At 52.0% G+C, this 20,547-nt stretch overlaps 1 protein-coding gene across 2 annotated transcripts in view; it reads right to left on the bottom strand.

The window, feature by feature from the left end:
• Gramd4 (GRAM domain containing 4) overlaps nt 1–16,719 on the bottom strand; it is an 80,368-nt gene extending 63,649 nt beyond the window's left edge. Inside the window, exon 1 of one of the 2 annotated variants that reach the window (XM_052161415.1) lies at nt 16,517–16,719. In XM_052161415.1, the coding sequence (XP_052017375.1) occupies nt 16,517–16,545 (29 nt within the window). In that variant the 5' untranslated portion in view covers nt 16,546–16,719. Of the gene's footprint in view, nt 1–13,102; nt 13,174–16,516 lie in introns of those variants that run through there. The other variant, XM_052161416.1, reaches the window with a different exon arrangement.
• Nucleotides 16,720–20,547: the final 3,828 nt, after the last annotated feature.

Genomic DNA, 20,547 nt, shown 5'->3' with positions numbered 1-20,547 from the left:
GGTCTAGAAATTGTTGTTAATTTTATTTTTTTTTTTATTTTTGTTTTCTATATTCTTTGTTTACATTCCGAATGCTTTCCCCTTTCCCGGTTCCCCCCTCCCCATCGGTCTCATAAGCCCTCTTCTCTCCGCCCAGCCCGTTTCCCAATCACCCCCCTCCCATTTCCCTGTCCTGGTACTCCCCTACAATGCTGGATGACTCTTTTCAGAACCAGGGCCCTCTCTTTCCCTCTTCTTGGGTATCATTTGATATGCTAATTATGTCTTGAGAGTTCAGAGCTTCTGGGCTAATTAATATCCACTTATCAGTGATTGCATTCCATGTGTGTTCTTTTGTGATTGGGTTACCTCACTTAGGATGATATTTTCCAGTTCCAACCATTTGCCTAAGAATTTCATGAATTCATTGTTTTTAATTGCTGAGTAGTATTCCATTGTGTAAATATACCACATTTTCTGTATCCATTCCTCCATTGAGGGACATCTGGTTCTTTCCAGCTTCTGGCTATTATAAATAAGGCTGCTATGAACATAGTGGAGCATGTGTCCTTACTGCATGCCGGGGAATCCGCTGGGTATATGCCCAGGAGAGGTATAGCAGGGTCCTCTGGAAGTGTCATGTCCAGTTTTCTGAGGAACCACCAGACTGATTTCCAGAGTGGTTGTACTATCATGCAATCCCACCAGCAGTGGAGGAGTGTTCCTCTTTCTCCACATCCTCGCCAACACCTGCTGTCTCCTGAGTTTTTAACCTTAGCCATTCTGACTGGTGTAAGGTGAAATCTCAGGGTTGTTTTGATCTGCATTTCCCTAATGACTAATGATGTTGAGCACTTCTTAAGGTGCTTCTCAGCCATCAGAAGTTCTTCAGGTGAAAAATCTTTGTTTAGCTCTGTACCCCATTTTAATAGGATTATTTGGTTCTCTGGAGTCTAACTTCTTGAGTTCTTTGTATATATTGGATATTAGCCCTCTGTCGGAGGTAGGGTTGGTGAAGATCCTTTCCCAATCTGTTTCATGCCCACTCCTAACATCCACCTTCTTCACTCCCCGGATGAGCTGTGAGGTGGTGAGGTAATGAATCCACCTTCAATCATGATCGATTGAAAACCAGGAACCTGAAAAACCCAGAATGCAGACTGAAGAGCCCACAGGTCCCTAAAGAGCCATGTGTCTCTCAACCCTTTACCTTGATGTCAGGGTAGTCACGTACCACGTGGTAGGGACTTGGTGATTCTCTTAATGCTTTGTCTTAGCCTCCTGACAGGACCCAGCTATTCCCCTCACAGTTGGGGAGGGGCTCTGGGAGAAGCCAGGGGTATGGGGGCAGGAAAAGGGGGGCTCCCCCATGGCTGGCAGAGGATGGCCAATCCCCTTCAAGAATGGAGCTGCCTCAATCAGAAGCCCTGCCTCTCCTCCTCTCAGAATCCATAATTCTCTTCCCTCAGGAACCCAGTGTCACTGGCTCAGAATATCAGGTTCACAGACAGCCATGGATGATAAAAACCAGGTCTGAATGAACTTCTTTAGGGAAGACCCAAACAAATGTCTGCTCCTCAGATATAGTACCAAGGACAGACCAAAGTACTATGCCACCAGTGTCCAACTTGATGAACCAACGTGTTTACTGAACTCACTCACAGAGCATGGGTGACCCCCAAACACCTCTCAGCCTAGCTGATGACTTCTCTACAGCTGCATAGGTGGGACCCCCCCTACAGTTAACTTTCCAGCTTCAATATCCTGTAGCTCCTTCCCAGACCCCAAGGCCACAGGCAACTAGGGTAAAGTCATACACAGAGCTGTCTGGGGAGCATAGGAGAGAGTGGCTAGAACCTCAGACTAGGGTCCAGTGGCTCTCCTTACTCTCCTCTATACGGGGAATGCCAACAGTCAGTGGGCCCCGCCTCAGGGGTACATTGCAAGTGGTCCCAGCTACTGTCTGAAGATAATGGCTGTCCCACATGAGGGGGTGTCCCTGTGTCATGTGGCTTTAAAGGGAGAATCACAGAGCAGAAAGCCAGAGGAGGAAGATATGTTTGCTTTGGAAAGTAGCTAGGTGGAAAACCTGCTCTGTGTGTGGACACCCCTCCCCCCACACACACACATACTGAAAATCGCCTGGACTGCGTGCTCCAGGTGCAGATACAGAGGCTCTCCCGTGAGCCTGTGTCACTTCAACACAGGGAAGAGGACATTTTTCTGGGCCTGATGCTGTGGGAAATAGACAGCTGCATCTTTTACGTCTCGGCTCCGTGGCTCTGTCACCTGTAGCAGGCAGGCACAGGAAAATGACACTCAAAATGGAGCTGAGAGCTGGATCCACAGCAAAAGGTCCAACTCCCTGGGGTGTCCACTCAACAGCACAGGTCTACAAGATGGCAGAGGTGGGGAGCCTGAGAGCCTGCCTACTCCCTCCCAGGCTGGCTCTCTTATGCCTTCGCATTTTGGGGGTCTCAACTTTCCCCTAAGGGAAAAAAGTTCCCAGGGGATTCTGTCATCAGAAGAGCCACAGCCTCCTGTCCCATCAGAGCTGACTGCCCTGTGTCTAACTCTGTTTTCCCTCCTGATGAAAACCTGCCCTGCTTAGAGCGACCCAAAAAGTCTCTCCTGACCCAGAGACTATCTCATCCTCTGCCTGGAGTTCCAAGAGACCTGGAAGCCTCCTTCTGACCCCTCACCGGTGCCCTTATGCCCCAGGCTATCCACTCCAAGTATGACTGTACAGGTCTGGCTCCTCTACCTGCAGGCTTCTGCACCTGTCCTGGCCTAAAAGATGCTTCTCTTCCCTAACTCAGCCAGCCCTGTCTGATGAGGCCACCTTTGCCTCCCTCCAGACAGTGGAGCAGCCGGGAGGAGGAAAGGCATGCCAGGCAGGCGCCGGGCTGTCCAGGCAAGCTGTGGTAGGGACGGTGCATATGGAGGCCAGAGTTTGACTCTAGGTGTCTTCGATCAATCTCTGCCTTATATGTGTCGGTAGGGTCTCTCAACTGAACCCAGAGCTCACCAGCTTGGCTAGTCTGGTCATCCAGTATGCTTGAAGTCCTGTTTCTGCCTCCTGCACACTGGAATTACAGGTGAGCTCCATTCCCTCTAAGGTCCAAACTCCATCCTCACACTTGTACAGCAAGTACCTTACTCTACCCACTGGGCCATCTTCCCAGGCCCAACTCTGTCTGTCTGTCTGTCTGTCTGTCTACCTACCTACCTATCTACCTACCTATCCCTCCATCTATCCATCCATCCATCCATCTATCTCTTTCTTTTTTTATTTGTTTTTGTTTGTTTGTTTGGATTTGGTTTTTTCGAGACAGGGTTTCTCTGTATAGCCCTGGCTGTCCTGGAACTCACTCTGTAGACCAGGCTGGCTTCGAACTCAGAAATCCTCCTGCCTCTGCCTCCCAGAGTACTGGGATTACAGGCATGCGCCACCACCGCCCGGCTTTTTTTTTTTTTAAATTTATTTATTGTTATATCTAAGTACATTGTAGCTGTCTTCAGATGCACCAGAAGAGGGTGTCAGATCTCATTACAGATGGTTGTGAGCCACCATGTGGTTGCTGGGATTTGAACTCAGGACCTTCAGAAGAGCAATCAGTGCTCTTAACCGCTGAGCCATCTCTCCAGCCCCTTCCTTCCTTTCTTCTTTCCTTCCTTCCTTCCTTCCTTTCTTCCTTCCTTCCTTCCTTCCTTCCTTCTTTTCTTTCTTTCTTTCTTTCTTTCTTTCTTTCTTTCTTTCTTTCTTTCTTTCTTTCTTTCTTTCTTTCTTCTCTCTTCCTTCCTTCTTTTTTTTTGTTTGTTTTTGTTTTTGTTTGAGACAGGGTTTCTCTGTGATAAAGCCTTAGATGTTCTGGAACTTACTCTGTAGACCAGACTGGCCTTGAACTCACAGATATCCACCTGCTTCTGCCTCCTGAGTGCTGGGATTAAAGGCATGTGCCATCATATCCAGCCCAAATCTCTTTCTTAAAGGCAACAGGATTCACCTTATATGCCCTAAGTGCACTCCTCAGAGGGCAGGGAGGGGGTCGCCACCTGCTCTCACATGGGCACAGACCCACAGGCATGAGGCAACTGAAAAACAGCAGAAAGAGCAACACATTCCAATTACCTCACTCTCAACACCCTGTGGAAACAGGAGACTGCCTGCTGTGAGAGCATTCCAGGCAGGGAGATGTTCTCACCCAAGGCCTGGGGACAAAAAACCCCACCAGTGAGGACCCAGTCCCTGAAGGCCTGGGGTCCCTGAAGTCGGGGATCATAACATGACAGTTCCTTTCTCTTACTGGTAAGGAGAAAACACCAACAAATGGAAGAGAGGCGCCCGCCTCTGGGGTACTTGAGCCACTGCTCTGCTCTCCCGCATCTGGGAGCCCAGCAGATAAAAATCAATTCCTTTCGTGCTGTTATTCAAAAGCTTTCCTTTTCTGAAGACACATGCAGAGATAGCTCTAATTTAGGTTACGTTGGTGAACCAAAATAATGGCCGAGCGGAGTTTCTATCTTCTAATTACACGGAATTTAGGACGAAATATCCGTGTGATTCTGAGATACTTGGTAGCGAGGCCATAACGAGTTCAATTTACTGCTAAAATCCTTCACACTCAAAACAGCAGAACTAACTCCTCTATCAGGAAGAAGAGGCAAGGCGGGCGGCAGGAAGCTGCGGCCCCTCTTTCAGGCTGGCAATAGCCTGGAAGTGAAAACCAAGTACAGAGCTAACTCCCCTTCATGGCAACTAGGGGGCCCTAAGCCCCTTGTGGTGGGAAGCCTGCCTAGCCGAGTATAGGGAGCTGTGCCAGCCCCCAGCAACATCTCCCCTCCCACTCCCCTCCCCCCACCCCCCCCACCCCCAGGCCTATGCAGTTAGCCAATCCCACAATGAATGAGCAAGGCCCCAACACAACCGCTGAGCATTCTGAATCACTGCAGCAACACCCTGGACTATTTTCAATCCTACCATTAAATACTCAATTACAAAAAAAAAAAAAAAAAAAAAAAACCCAACACCCTCGCCTATCTCAAAGGAACAATACTTATTTGTCAATTAAGCTAGTGGTCGGGGAGGGGGATGACAGGGGAAGTTGGCCTCCCTCCCCTGGCAACAGGATCCTGCAGAGACTGAACCATACCTGTTGCACAGCCAAGACAAGCCCTGGTGGCCTACTGAGCCAGGCCGTGGGGACAGGATTTGTACTCAGGCAACTGGCACCAATGGGCCCTCCTCAGACATTACAGTGTCCTCAATGCCTGTCCCAGGCCCTCAGCCAATTGCTGGGGACAGAGGGGAGGAGGCACCTGCCTTTGTAGAGCCTGCTGCAACGGGAAGAAGGGATGGCAGACTGGCCAGCCCTCAGGCTCAGAGCTAGCGCTGAAGCCCATCATCGTCACTTGGCACCTCTGCCTGTGCCTAGCTCATTGTGAGGGGGTGGAAATGGCCTTCCCTTGGGACACAACTCACAACAGTCCACATCTGTTGAGAAGTTCTGGTAAATTTAGGTTTAAATCAACTTGACTTTCAACCCCAGGTCATGTCTGTGGTGGCATCTAGAACTGGCAGCTGAGTATCTCTCTCTCAAGATCTCTCCTCTCCTCCAAATTAAGATCTATGACAGCCTTGGGTCTGCACCAGCCTCTGGCTCAGTCACTCAGGTCAGCAGTGGAGACACACACTAGCTTTGGAGCCACCGGCCTCACAGCTTTCTGGCTATCTAGCCAGGAAGGCACCTGACCTCTCTTGAACCTACTCTGCAGCACTGAATACATTACAAGGTGGGGCCTCATACCAATGAACACGCCATGACACATGTAGGCAAAGGTTTCGAGGGTCCTAGGAAGGACTGGGGGATTACGTGAGAGTCTGACTACCACATAAACACAGTCTGCTGCAAGGAGGTTTCCAGGGGAGGGGAGGTGAAAGAGGTTCAGACAGACACGAGGGAACCTTCAGGGGTACACAGGATAGGGGGTCACCTAGAAGCCTGAGGAGAGGTCAACAAAAAGACTTGAGGATTACCCCTCAAGGCCCATGCCCAAGAACAAGAGTGAAAACCAGCACTGATCTTTGGAAATACATAGACCACAGTGGGGAGCAGGATGTGGAGAGCGTGGACCCCCCACCCCCCTTCCCCCAAAAGACAAGGTGGGACCTCTGGGATGCCTGCTTCCTCATCTGCAATGTGGAGATCACGTGGCCCCCTTCTGGGGCTACTGTAAAGGGATGGAAGCCTCCTCCCTGCACCCTCTGGCCTGCCCATCCACTCTCTGCCTCGGGCAGCCTCAGGCATCTCTTCCTGGGCCCAGTTAACCCAGCCCCTGTCTGCCATCTGCCCTTGGACCACCTGGGGCAGAGATTTTGCTGCTATCCATGCTCCTCAGCATCCAGGACTCCCATAGCTTCCAGGACTCTCTTCGTTTAAAGAGGGGGTGGGGGGGTTAAAGAAACCAGTATATTCAAAGAAGGTCTCTCACTCTGGAAAAGGTCTCCTCCACGCGAGAGTGCTGGAGCAGCCATCTTGCTCCACCCAGCAGCTGCCCTGGATGGCTACGGACTCCCAGCCTACAGACCCAGACTTTACTCAGCAATGGCTGACACTGCTTGGGTGGGCACTTTCCACGTGACGTCCCAGAACCGACAAGCATTCTGCAGTCACTGACCTCACTCTGGAGGAGAAAGGAGAGACACGCAGAGAGGCTCAGACACTTGCTCCAGGCCCCACCATTATGAGTGCCCCATGGCACGACCAAGGACTGAGGGCTTTGGCACCAGCCCAGTTAGAGAAAAGAGTCGCCACCCAGACTCATCCAATCTAATACTTTCCCCACACCTTGTGGGACCACCAAGGCCTAGCCCAGTGACAGGGATGTAGGGCTACAGGAAGGATCCCTAGACGGGCAACTCGAAGCTTTGAGGACCCCAACTCCCAGGCTCATCTATATAAATGGGCAATTCTGAAGTACAGCACTTTGTTGCCATAGATCAGATGGGCTTTTAAAAGCCCAGATGGTAGCTGGCCAGGGCCCAGTTCCCTTTTTCCTCCTATAAGCAGCCCACCCCGCCCCACCCTACATATATCAACGTAAACAGAACATCCACCCATGCCTGTCTTGGGAGCCAGCCAGCCTGCCCCTCATCGACACGGTATTGCTGGTCTCAAGGAGCTGGAATGCCGGCCTTCCTCTCAGGGAGCTGGCCTGGGGGCCTCTTCAACCCTGATATTTAACAGCTACACGAGCGCCCTGGCACCCAACTGGTGGCATTCACTGTCCTCTGTAGGTAGAGCTAGTATCACCTGGATCACAGGGCCTGTCCCTCCCAGGGACTCTCCAAGGTATCCACTCTTGGGGTCACAATTCCTGGTGTTCAGCTCAGAGAACAGTGCTCAGGTATCCCAGATCAAGCCCAACATGGCGGGAGCCCAACCTCCCTAACCCACATCACTAGATACCACCATTAGCCCCTTCTTTGCCCTCAGTGCCTCTCCTGACCAAGCCCTTGTCCCTTTGTCACTTGACTCGAATACAGTGAGGGGAGTAGGGCTCTCAGTCAGGGCGGATGGTTTGTGTGTGTGTGTGTGTGTGTGTGTGTGTGTGTGTGTGTAGGAGGCCATCCAGGCCATCCTCCTGGGGCTCCACCCTGGTGCTGCGGGAGGCTGACTCATGTCTCATTTCCTCTCTACAAAGACAACGAAATGTGTGGTAAAGTCGCACGTGGGTCGCTCCCACCGGGGCAGTGGTCCCAAAGACCAACAACCGGTGTTCACAGATGTCACTCCTCTGAACTCTACCTCCAGCACCAGAGTCCCACCCTTCCACTCCTCCCGCTCCCCCTCTCCTTCCACACCACCCCTCCCTCGTTCTCACTGTTTTTAAACCTTCTGACGGAAATGCCTTCTGAAGTGATTCACACACCCCTGCACTCCTCAGCAAGCTGTTGAACAAAATGTCACCTTCCTTCTTGATCCAGGATCTAGTAAGCATGCCTGTTCCACATTCTTCCAGGCCCTACCACCTCTGACCTGCATCACAACCCTTGTCCCCTCCCCCCACCCACTCTACCCCACCCCCTCATCCCTAGCCACCTCTCTGGCACTGCCTTGGGAAATGACACATGACCTCCATCTTCTTCTATCAGACCCCTGACCAGTCTCCACGGGTAAACTGGGTGGGGAAGGGGTGGGCTACAGAAACCAGCCTCTGAAGCTAGCATGGGACCCCAGGTAGGCATATTCTGAGGCTCCCTAGCGCACAGACTGCTTAGCTTTCTCCTATGTTGAGGGGTATCGCTCTGGACAGCTGGGCTTCCAGCCAGCCTTCCATCCCTGCCCACACACACTCAAACCTCAGGTTCCAGTTCTCAGACTTGTGAAGTGACTCATACGCCTCCTTCCCTCGATGCCTAGCAGTGGCTAGGGACAGAAAAACATCATCTCCTCTAGCTCAGGGTCCCCTCCCAAGCTTATGAGAACCCAGAAGGGTCCTCTACTTGACTGAAAACTCCTCTGAGAGAAAGAAGATCCCATCCTGTTAGAAATCTGTAGAGGAGACAGAGCATAGAACCACTACCAACATGTGGCCTTCCCAGCCAGTCCTTGGGCAGCTAGCTGGCTATTACAGGCTTCTGAAGACAGAATGGGTTCTGCGACATAGAAGTTTTGTGGATTGACTGACTGACTGACTGATTGATTGATTGATTGATTGATAGTCTATACCGAGTATTGAACCCCAGATCCTCATATATGCTAGACGACTGCCACAGCACTGAGGTACATTTGTGGCGTAGCCCAGGCTGGTTTTGAACTGCCTTCCTATCTCAGCCTCTTAGTCATGTCACATGCTCTGTCGTCTTTATTTTTTTCAAGAACTTGGTTTCTTTTTTTAAAAAAGGATTTATTTATTTTTATTTTATGTGTATGAGTGTTTTGCCTGCAAGCATGTGTGTGTACCATGTTCATGCCTGGCACCCACAGAGGCTAAAAGAGAACATCAGAACCACTGGAACCGGAGTTAGACCCTTGTGAGCTACCGCGTGGGTGCTGGGAACTGAACCCCAGTCCTCTGCTAGAATGGCGACTACTGTTCTGAGACATCTCTCCACCCTGAGCTTCAGAGTTTTAAATGCCAAACTGCTCACTCAATGGGCCATCCGTAATATGTCTTCCTGACATCACAGGGCTCCGCCCAGGTGTCCTCTAAGCTACAGGCCTCAGCAACCTGCCTGGGTTGCAGGGTAGGACAACTAGGGGACCATGAAGGACCACTGACCTTCACTGTCACAGCCATGCTTCCCAGGGTTGCCTTCTCAGGGAGCAGACAGGCGTTCTAGCCTCCCTTCCACCACGGGCCCCCGGGGGACAGTGATGACACTCGGCATGGTCTAGTGTCAAGCATGGAGCAGATCCCTGATAAACATGTTCAGAGACAAGGCTGGGTATGCAGATGAAGCTGAGATCTTTCGAGCCAGGGCTTCTTAAACTATAGCCAGAGGCTCTCCCCCATATCAGTATTCAACAGTGGGCAGGAAAAAAATGCTTCTAAGTTCTAAAGATATATATATATATATATATATATATATATATATATATATATAGAGAGAGAGAGAGAGAGAGAGAGAGAGAAAACAGCAGTCACCACATATAGACAGCAATATGCATGCCCCTCCCTGTGAGTATAGACAGCACAGATCACACCCCCATCCCCTCTATCTACTTCCAAGCCTGTCAGGGATTTGGGCGGCATCTATCCCAGGGTACACAGAGCTCAGCCTACATCACACAGAAAATAGAATCCCAACCACGAAACAGCCTCATTGAGCCCGAGAGTCGTCTGGTATCCTATCTCTCTTCAGCTCAAGCAGACAGCAACATGAAATAGAGGTGCTGTCCAGGTGTCTCCTGAGCTGCATTCTTCTGAAATATCAGTGTCCCCTCTACCTGCTCTCAGCCCTGGGATCTGTCTACTGACATCTACCCATCCATTCAGCCTGCATACAGCGCACCTCCAGCCTACACAACTCCTGTCTAAACAAGTGCTGTGCATACAGATCCCCCTACCCTGCCACAGGCACCAGCTGCTGGGACAGGGCAATGGCTACCATCAAGCCCACCATATAGAAGTGGAAACAAGCCAAGCCCAAGTCCACAAAGGAGTGTCTAATTTATCCCCCTTTCCCGCCATGGGCGGCAACAGCACATGCGTGGCACTTTCCAGAAAGGCAGCAGTGTGAACATTCCGTGCTCAGAGACCCATTCAAAGACTCCTCCCCGCTGATGTGGCAAGTTCAGAGGCAGACAGGAGACAGACCCAGCCAGGATCAAAGTCAAAGATCTCTGAACTCCAAAGCTGCCAGGCAACCACAGCCTTTCTCCTCCCTTCTTGAGGAGGCCAGATTATGAGGATTCCTTCAAAAGTCAGTCCCACTCTCAAGTTTCAAAGGGATATCCCAGTCTGTGCCCATCCCACAGCCAGGCTGTTGAGCACAGCAGAGAAGTCCCCCCATCCACAACTTCCCCTTGTTTCTCTCTCTATCACAGAAGCCATCCCAGAAGCATCTCTGGGGAGGTGGTTACCCCTCCCTACACTCTGCATACCCACTGCTTGGGCTGGTAAGGCTCTGGGCTGGCAGACTCTCCCTGTGCACTGCAAGATAACAGTTCTGGTCTCGATTTGTGAGCACTGACATTGAAGGGTTAAATGCGTGAGTAGCTAAGGGAGACAGATCCTAGCTCCATACTGCTAAGATGGAATAGTATTGATCTACAAGAAGAGACCAGAACCATTCACGGGTGACCAGACTAGAGCTAGCCATCTGTGAACACAGTTCCCTTGTTATAGACACAGATCTCCATGTGTGGGTGTATGTGCTCATGAACAGAGAGATGCAGGTGCGGAGTAGAGGTCAGAGTTCACACATGTACTTCCTCTTCCTCCATTTGAGGGGGTCTAGAAGCAACCAAATTCCAGAAGCAAACAGCACTAGATCTGGATTTCTGATGCTGCATATAGAATGGGCAGACTCTAGGGCTGAAGCTAGAACATACTATGGGCCAAACAGCAGCGAGGAACTTAGGTTCTCGTAGGGATATGCTATCTATGGGACCCTGGGGTAATAACAAAAGAACAGAGTAAGGAAAGAAGCCAAGTGGAATGGCACAACAAAGTGTAAAATATGAATCAACACGAATAGAAATCAATGATTAATAAGTGGCTAAGTGAAGAAGAGACAATTCCCCTATCCACACGGAATTCAAATAACTCAGGTTCTTGGCCTTTAGAGGGGTAGCACAGAACCCCCTTTCCTTGCCTCAGTTGTAGAATACACTATGAATTCCCTCTAAAGAGAAGCATAGGGAGGGCCTTAGAGAGGATCCTTGACAGATAGGGAATATTGGAGTCACACTGAAAGATAGAATCCAGACATCAAGAATGTTGCAGCCCACCAGGCAGTGGTGGCACACGCCTTTAATCCCAGCATTTGGGAGGCAGAGACAGGCAGATTTCTGAGTTCGAGGTCAGCCTGGTCTACAGAGTGAGTTCCAGGACAGCTAGGGCTATACAGTGAAACCTTGTCTCGAAAAACAAAAAATAAAATAAAATAAAAAGAATGTCGCAGCCCTTCCCAAACCCACCACCCCAGACTCATCATGACAAAACCATCTAAATTTCAGGAGTGGATTCCCAAGTGATATGCAGGCTCCAACACAGGGTCCTACGGGCCACCACACTCCTCAGGGAGTCAACCAACAAGGGTCACGAACAAGAGGTGCCTAAGAAAAATTGGCAACCAGACATATGACGGCTCTAGATGGGGTCCTGGGACAGAAACAAGGACATGAGGTAAAAATGAAGGTAACCCGTGAAGCAGAGAACTTCATTGATAACCACAGATGGAAACAGCAAGATCGCCACCTAATCTGATGACCTGAGTTTCACCCCTAGGGACAGAGAACCCCATGGTAGGAGAGAACTCACTCCCCAAAATTGTCCTCTGGTCCCCACAGGCATGCTGTGGCGTTTCATATTCACAACTACAAACATAAGTAAATGCAATCTACAACTTTTTTTTTAACGTAGGAGTACTAGTCCACAAACAGTAACAAGCGAACCACACCAGCTTCAAATGTTAACAGTGCAACAGAGTGTTGGCATAGGAGGTGGAGCAGGGCCCCAGGAAAGGGACACCAGGCACAGTTGCCACCAGGACACATCCACAATGAACAAGGACAGCTAACACAAAGGCCAGACACAGTGTGACTGCAGGTACACTAAGTATCCAGAAATGTCAAATCCACAGATAGATGGTGATGGCCTCAGCTGGGGAAAGAGGCAGTGAGGTGACAGCTACCCGATCCTTGCCTGGGTCTGGAAACATCCTCTAAGGTTTATGGTGACGAGTGACAAGACTATGAATGGCTTTGAAAGCAGTACATTATCTCTGTAAGGGGTGGGTAGTGTGGCATATGAATTATCCCTCCACAAAGATGCTGAAAAGAAAAAATCTCTCTCCTAGGCTCGCCCCCTCCCTCCCTGTTGGCAGCTGTCAGAGAGCCTGGCCCCTCCTGGTCACACAGCCCAGCTCAACCCTAAAGCAAGGGTCTGTACAGTATGAACTGCCAAATGGCCCAAAGAAGGCAAAGCACGATGCCCACTGCGTGCCACAAGGCCTCACTAGAGGCTGCCAGACACAAGGGACATGGCGCTAACCAGGTGTGGAGAGACCCTGTCTTTGGGAAACACACACCCTCTCCATGGGAGGAGAGACAAAGAGAAAAGGAGACACAAAGTCTTGTATCTTGGAGAAACCCCCAAACTTCTCAGTTATTAGAGGTTCCCTTACCTCTAATATGGAGCCCACCACAGAACCTGCCTTCGCTAGTCACAAAAACAAACCACAAACAAGAACATCTCAGAAGAATGCTGCCAGGCCCTCTGAGAGATACTGCCGCGCCCTTTAGAACCGGATGGTTCTTTCAATTCAGCTTTGCAGAAGGGTTACAAGAGGGCCCTAGAGCTGCTGTGGCCACAAATTCAAATCCTAGCTCTGCTTCGAAACTAACAAGCACTTGAACAAGCTGTGGCCCTCTCTGTGCCTCAGTTTCCTTACCTGGTGATCATCGTAAAATGGTGTGGGGTGAGAGGATTCCTGAAAGGCAGTCGACACAGTGTGTAGTGTGTAGACTGATTTCTCGTACTACTCTTTTTTTTTTTTTTTTGATAGGCCAATACATCCTGTCTTTCTGTCTAACCACAGGGGACTTTAATCACAGGCTTAAGTATAATCACAACCCTGGTTATAATTCAAACACCAAATAGTCTTAACAATGGCCTTTAGATGTCAAATGTTATTAGTGGTGACTTATAGCTGAAAGTCCCCTCCCAGGCCTTCTGTACCGGCCACACACAGACACCCCAGGAGAAAAGATCGACGTTTTCTACAATTAGAAAATCCCCAGTCTGTCACAGCCAGGCTTTTTTTTTTTTCTTTAGAGGACATTTCTCCATCAGCCACAGGCTGGTACAGTTGCCCTGGGCCCGCACACCTAGACTGGGATAGGCCTCTTCCCTAAAGCTGCCCACATCTGGCTAAGGATTTTCACCCCCTTTCTAAGCATCATTTTCTAGTTCTATCCAGAATGAAGAAAAGCAGGAAGCCACCAGGGGAAAGCCAAGGAGAAAGCAGCCCCAAAGCCACTATGGATGGCACCAAAAAAAAAAAAAAAAAAAAAAAAAAAAAAAAAAAAATCCCCAATCGGCTCACAGAGATCACATTCCAAACCTTCCAGTGCCTGTTTATGGTCAAACTGGCCTGGGGGTGGACGGAGGCCTCCCAGGAAATGGCCACCTGGGAAAGAGGATCTGCCTCACAAGAATCTACATTCACCTGTGACTCGCTTTGCATGGCTCCCATCTTATCTCTAGATTCAGGACTGATGTCTCTCCACTCTGACACACTGCAGAGTGGTCAGCAGCTGTGCCAACAGCCACCTACACGAGCAGGCAGCAGCCTTGCCCCACACTGCTAGAGGGCCCGCCACACCCTTGCCATCTACCCAGCAGGGAAGAATGCAGAAACTCAGAAAAGGTGGCCCAACCACACCAGCCAGTCACAGCATCTCCCACTAACAGGCCCTTGCCACCACACACACTAAGTGTTGCCATTAAGATATACCAAGAAAGTCACACACCAGAGTACGGAGGCCAGGGCTCCTCAGGAGGAGAACCTACCTGCCCAGCTCCCCAAAGTGGATGGTCCCCAGACACGATCTTCACCCCATCATGAGCACCCCAATTCGGTAAAGGCTCAGTAGATTGAACTTCTAGAGAGAAGCCCTACTAGAGCATAGGACACTGGATAGGGCTCCCATGTGTCCCCAGAGAAGGGACACCAGGAAGCACATTAGCCAACAAGGATCCCACAGCAGAACACTGAGCCTTTGGTTCTCCAGACATGAATTCCATCCAGATGTGGCACGATTGTAGCTGCTATTTCTAAACAGCTGTAACTTCCTATGCTGGGGCCATCAGAGCGCAGCCAAGAGCGTCTCAGAGCCTCCAGTGACACTGTTTCCATTGTGCAGAGCGTTCTCTATTGTGAGGCAGAAATGTTGATTCAGGAAACAGGTCCAACTCTCCTCTTTCTAGGTGGTGAAGAAGGTGAAGCCCAGCGAGGACAGCGGAAGCCATGACTGTTGGCACTGACAACCGTGCTGTCCGCTGGCGCCACTCCGGGTGAGCCAGGCTAACAGAGGGTGCCAGGAGGTTTGGAGAGAGACAGACTACTGGTTCTTCCTTAAGGAAGACACCTCTGCAAAAACCCCTCTGCCTACCTGGGTAGGAGGCACAGGATAAACAGATGCCAAGGCTGTATAGAAACAGACCTCAACTCTGAGACTGTCCCGGGCAGTTTATAGGAAATAAGTCCTAGCATAGACTCAGACAGACACCTCTGGGACCAATGGGGACAGCCGTGTTCCCCACCATCAGCCAGGATGGCCAAGGAAAAGCAAGAAAGCAGGGACATGATGATCCACAGAGAATTCGATCCTGGGCATCCAGCCTCCTAGGCATCAGTACCTAGCCCATATCCCCTGGGCATTCAGTAGTCAGGATCACAGCAAAAGCAGGGGGCTCCAAGGTCCAGAAGCAGCTTGGGGAGGAGGGAGGAGCAGGCATATTGACCGACACCCCCCCCCCAGTTGGGGTGTCTCAGAGAGCATCTGTGGATTGTGGCTTCATCCTAGCATGGGACAGGGATACTTAAATAAAACACTCTCACTGGACCAAGCTGTGTGTCCCCAAAGGGGCCTAGGAACAGGTTGGACAGAATGAGAGAAGAGTCTTCAGATCTCCGCAGAGCCACCAAGGCCACCAGAGAGGCAAAGGGTGGATGGCTTCGCCTGACTCCTCACCTAGGGTGTGTCTGGCCAGCAAGGAAGCTATACTGTATCATTAACTCTTATCTTCTTTCGTCACTCAATGATAAGGAAACTGAGGCAGGAGATACTCATTGCCTTGCCCAATGTCTCGGAACAGGTACCCAAGAAAAACTGACTTCCAACTGTCCTTTATTTCAAACCCTACAGAGTCTTGGGCCTGACCCTAAAGTAAGCTCTTCTGCCTGGCTGGGCTTCTGTGAGATTAGGGGTTGAGGGGAGGGGTGTTAAGACTCAGCACCTTTAATTTTGTCCCTAATCTACACAAGGCAAGACAGGAAGGGAACCCACTCTGAACAAGGTCTCCCCAAACTGTATCTCTCTTACCTCTGGAAATGGGGAAGTTTCAAGGTTCTGCCTCTGGCCCTAGAAGCCTGCTCCTTACCCTGGCCACAGACAGGCAGGGGCAGGGAACCAGCATCCAGACTAGCCCCTCTCCACCCTTCAGAGGTGCTGGTCCGCTCTGGACAGATGAGGTCTTAGGCTAGGGACTGACACACAGCACCCCCACCTTAACGGTTGTATAAACATAGGCCTAAGCTCCAGCCCAGGTACCAACTGTGCCCAGAATCCCATAGAATCCAAATGAAAGGAAAAGACGCACAGAAAGCAGGGTGTGGAAAGGGAGCAAGCGCCCACAACTTTCCCCCGGGTCATCTCTTGGGCCACACCGGCCTGGACAGCCCTCCTCCTTTCCAGTCCTCCCCCACCCCCAAGAGTGGGTCAGTAGGACGACATTTACTGCGCCCTCACCCTGAACCCCCCCGCTAGCGGCCTAGGCATGGTGACCCATCTAATGACTCCCCCACATCATAGTTTGGGCCCTGAGTCCCATTGACGTCTGCCTCTCGCCCACCAAGACCCTGACCCGCACAGCGCCCGTGGTACGCGTGAGGGGCGGCCGTGACGCGCGCCCCGGGAGCGTGTGTGTGCGGCGCGCCCGCGCTGCTCCCCGAAGGGAGGGTCGCCGCTGTGGGCCACCGAGTGAGAGAGGCACAGCACACTGGGTCGCGGCCCGGCGGCCGGGACAGAGCGTGGCGAGCGTCGCCCAGGTCCGTGTGGGAGTCCGCGTGCGCGCCGCTTACCCTGCGGGGTGATCGGGGCCAACTCTCATCCACCCGCCGCCGCGGCGCCCCCCTGGCCGGCCACCCGGCCGCGCTGCACCTGCCGCCCTCCCGGGAGCCCAGCGGCGCCGGGGAGCGGGGACTACGCGGCCCCGCGGGTGCCGGCCACGAGCGCGGAGGCGGCGCCGCGTCGCGCGCTCACGTCCTGCTGCGCGGAGTCTGCGCGCCCCCGACCGACCGGGCCTGCGCAGCCGCCGCCCCGCTCCGCCCCCTCTCCTCCCCGCCCTCCCAGCCGGGTTCGCGCGCGCGCGAGCTCGATCACGCGCTGCCGCCTTTGTTTGGGTGACCCACGTGGGTCCTCGCCGCGCGTGCCCACGCGCACGCGTGGCCGCCTGCCAGTCGCAGCCACTGGCACAACCGAGCACAATCATACACTCCACTGTCACCTCTCTCTGGTGAGCTGGCTTGACGGTTACGGCCAATGGAGACCCGTGCTAGGAGTAGAAATACTTGTCCTGGCAGCGCCAGGCTGGACTCGGCACAGCTCCTCATTGAGAAAAGGACGTGGAATCTGCACCTGGAGGGCAGTGAGCAACTCCTCCTTTCTCCCCCACACTCAGTACCTAGCCAGGAATGGCTCCACACCCTTTAAATGTCACCTTAGCGATAGGAAGCCTATTTCAGCCCTAGCTCTACCTTAAGGAAAAGTAGACACTTCCCGGTTTTGACTCGCCTTTCAGAAACAAGGGTTGACAAGGCCCCCCAGAAAGGTAACTAATGATAAAGACCGCACCCTCTAGAACCTCAGGCCCTGACCTGATTGGAGGACCGACCAGCAAGCACCTTGTGGGGTCTGACCTAGGAGGCGCGCTACAGGGTAGGAGGTGACTGTAGCAAGCTCAACATCAGCAAGTGGAGACAGCCTGAGCGTTAGACCTGTGCCCGCGACCCTTCGCTTGCTCTGCAGGCTTTGACTACCTCACCTCTAGCCCTCTCAATCCCGAACTGTCCCCCACCTTATTATGTCTCAAGCACCCCGGGAGGTCTGAGGGGTGCTGAAGGACTCTGAAGCTTTCTGGGGGTGGGGGCAGGATTCAGGCTCCCTCCCTTTGTCCTCCAGCATTGCCTATTTTCCAGACATGCCTTTAAAACAGGGGTCAGGGGCTGGCACCCAGAGGGGTTCCAGGAGGTGAGCTCCCTCTCTCTCTGCAGCATGAGAAGCAATGCCCATGTGTAACACAACATGAGGTCTGTCCCATGGCTCTTGGCTGGCAGTGCGAGGTGCCAGGCTAAGCTGCCTGCAGGGCTTGGTCTTGGCAAGATGAGAGCTACTTTGGGCAGGAACCTCCTGAGTCACCTTTGTGCGGCGTCCCAGCCCAAGGCCATGCCAATCTTGCTGGTTCCTCCTACCTCTGACTTTTCCTGCTTCCTCTCTGGTCTCCAGCAAAACAGGACTCTGGTCCCCCCTCCCCACCCCCCCAAAGCACAAGGTCTACTTTCCTGCCTCTGGGATTGCCTAGGCCATATCCTCCCTGTGGGGGAGGGGGAAGCTTCTCCACTCTTACCCTACCCAAACTTCCAAACTCCACAAAGCCTGCCTTGACCAGCTGGTTTAGAAAATGGTTCTGGCCTCCCACGAAGCCAGAGTTCTTAAGAGTCATTCCCCACCCCTTTCCTAGGAATTCAGCTGGGTAGCTCCTACAAGGAAAAGCTCAGTGCACTCATGTAGGTATGCCTCCCCGCTGGAGTTAAAATGTGTCCCCAAAGTCCCTGCATTGCAAGCTTAACCCCTAGTGTACCCACGTGGCACGGTGATTTCTTTGGAGGGCTCTGCTTTCAGAAGGGCTTTATGACTGGAGCTGGTTTTATAGAGTAGGCTCATGACGGAAGGTGGTCAGGCTTGAATGAGAATGTCGCCCCCCGCCCCCCCATAGGCTCACATGTTTGAATGCTTGGTTCCCCAGATGGTGACACTGTTTGGGAAGGATTAGAAGGTGCAGCCTTGTTAAAGGAGGTGTGTCTCTGAGTTTGAGGTTTCACAAGGCCACATGCCCAGTTAATTTTCTCTCTGCCTCGTGTCATGTCTCAAAGTCTAAGCTCCCAGAGACTGCTCCAGCAGCATGCCTGCCTGTCGGTTACCATGCTGCCTGCCGTGATAGTTACGGACTAACCCGCGGGAGGCCCAGATTAGACACCCGTCTGTAAGTTGCCTTTGTCATGATGTCTCATCAAAGCAATAGATAAGTAAGTCCCTGACATTCGACCCCGACACAGCTCTCACAAGGATAGCATGGCAGGCAGGTCCTCACGACCACACAGGACATCCTGAGGACAGCCAGTGTGGCTGCAGAAGGGCACTATGCTATGCGGGCTGTTACAGGAAGCCCTGCCCCTTACTTCCAGTCGCGCTCTCTCTGACTTCCTGCCCTTAGCTCCTGACCCCAGGGGAGAACCCTCCCTTGCCTTATTCCTGTAGCATATCTCCTCTGCTGTTTCTGGTTCTGCCTACATGTATTGATGATGATGGGAAGGGGAAGGGAGCCTGGGAGATGCTGCTGGGACTTCTGGTCAACCTGAGGCTATGACATCACCCTATCAGGAAGGGAGCCAGCAGATACAGTCAACAGCCAGACCCTGGCCTAACCCAGAGGGTGCCCAGGAACGTGCTTTGCATGAGTGTCCATGAGGAGGAGGTAGACAGGAGCCCAACAACAGAGCCAAACTTCCAGAGTCTTCTTAGGCTCCCTAATCCCTCCCCTTCTGTCCACAAACATCCACTGGGTGCCCACTCCCACCTTCTGTCTGGTGGGAAGTGAAACTGGTCAATAAGGTACATTCTAGAAGACAGACTTGGATAGACACCACCCCCAGGAGAACTTGGGGTTACCATGCTCACAATCTGCTCAGAGGCTCCGCACAACCATGGCACCTCATTAACTGATAAAGGTTCTTGAGGTCTGGACTGTGTCTCATAAATCTGAATACTGAAGTCCTAATCCACCAGGCCTTGGGACATGACTGCATTTGAAGACAGGATCTTTACAGAGGCCAGAAAAGCCAGTGGGGCCACATAAGCTAGCTCCAGTCTAGGCTGCATGGTTCGTGGGGGGAGGGGAGTATTTGAGACAGGGTTTCTCTGTGTAACCCTGTCTGTCCTGGATCTCGATCTGAAGACCAGACTGACCTCGAACTCGGAGATCCACCTGCCTCTGCCTCCCAAGTGCTGGAATCAACGGCATGCGTCAGTCACCACTGCCCAGCTATCTGCCTGGTTCTTACAAAAAGACAAGCGGGGCACAGACACAGACTGAGAGGGATGACCATATGGAGACAGAGAAGGCGGAGACTCCACACCCTGGTGAAAAGGAACTGACCTTGGACAGTAAGGAAATCGCTGTTGCACCCGCTGTCCTAAAAGTCACCGGATACGAAAGGCCACACACACACACACTGAGATCCAATAATGACACCACTGACCCCACCTCCTCTGCTTAAAGTGAGCTCGATCCGGAGGGACACCTAAGTCCGGGCCACGCCAGCAGGTGCTCCCAAGCTCCTGAGCCTCGTTGGAATCTATAGGAAGGTAGGTAGAACCTGTTTACACCCCGAGGCCAGCTGGACCCTCTTGGTCCCCAAAGCCTCCCATCAGAACTCTGAGGAACACCGAGGAACAAAAGTGTCCACCATCTTCTGGTTTCCACAGCAGAAGTGGAGATTGTGAAGCGGGAGGAGAATGACTCTCTATTGCAGGACCTCCCTGGGTCAGGCAGAGGCCAGTCCATCGCACAAGCCAGACTTACCATTTATTCCAGTCTTACAGAAGAAAGACCAGTGATCTTAATGTGCCAGGGCTCACATTTTGGACGCCCTAGAACGGCGGTTCTCAACCTTCCTAATGCTGAAGCCCTTTAATACAGTGCCTCATGCTGTGGTGACCTGCCCTCTCACCCCCCCCCCAACCATACATGTATTCCGTCACCACTTCATAACTGTAATTTTGCTAGTGTTATGAATCATAATGCCAATGTCTGGTATGCAGGATATCTGATATG

The sequence above is a fragment of the Apodemus sylvaticus genome, chromosome 17, assembly GCF_947179515.1.
Source record: "Apodemus sylvaticus chromosome 17, mApoSyl1.1, whole genome shotgun sequence".
Classification (NCBI taxonomy): Eukaryota; Metazoa; Chordata; class Mammalia; order Rodentia; family Muridae; genus Apodemus; species Apodemus sylvaticus.
Note: the sequence above shows the minus strand (reverse complement) of the source record. Positions and strands in the feature narration are given on the sequence as shown.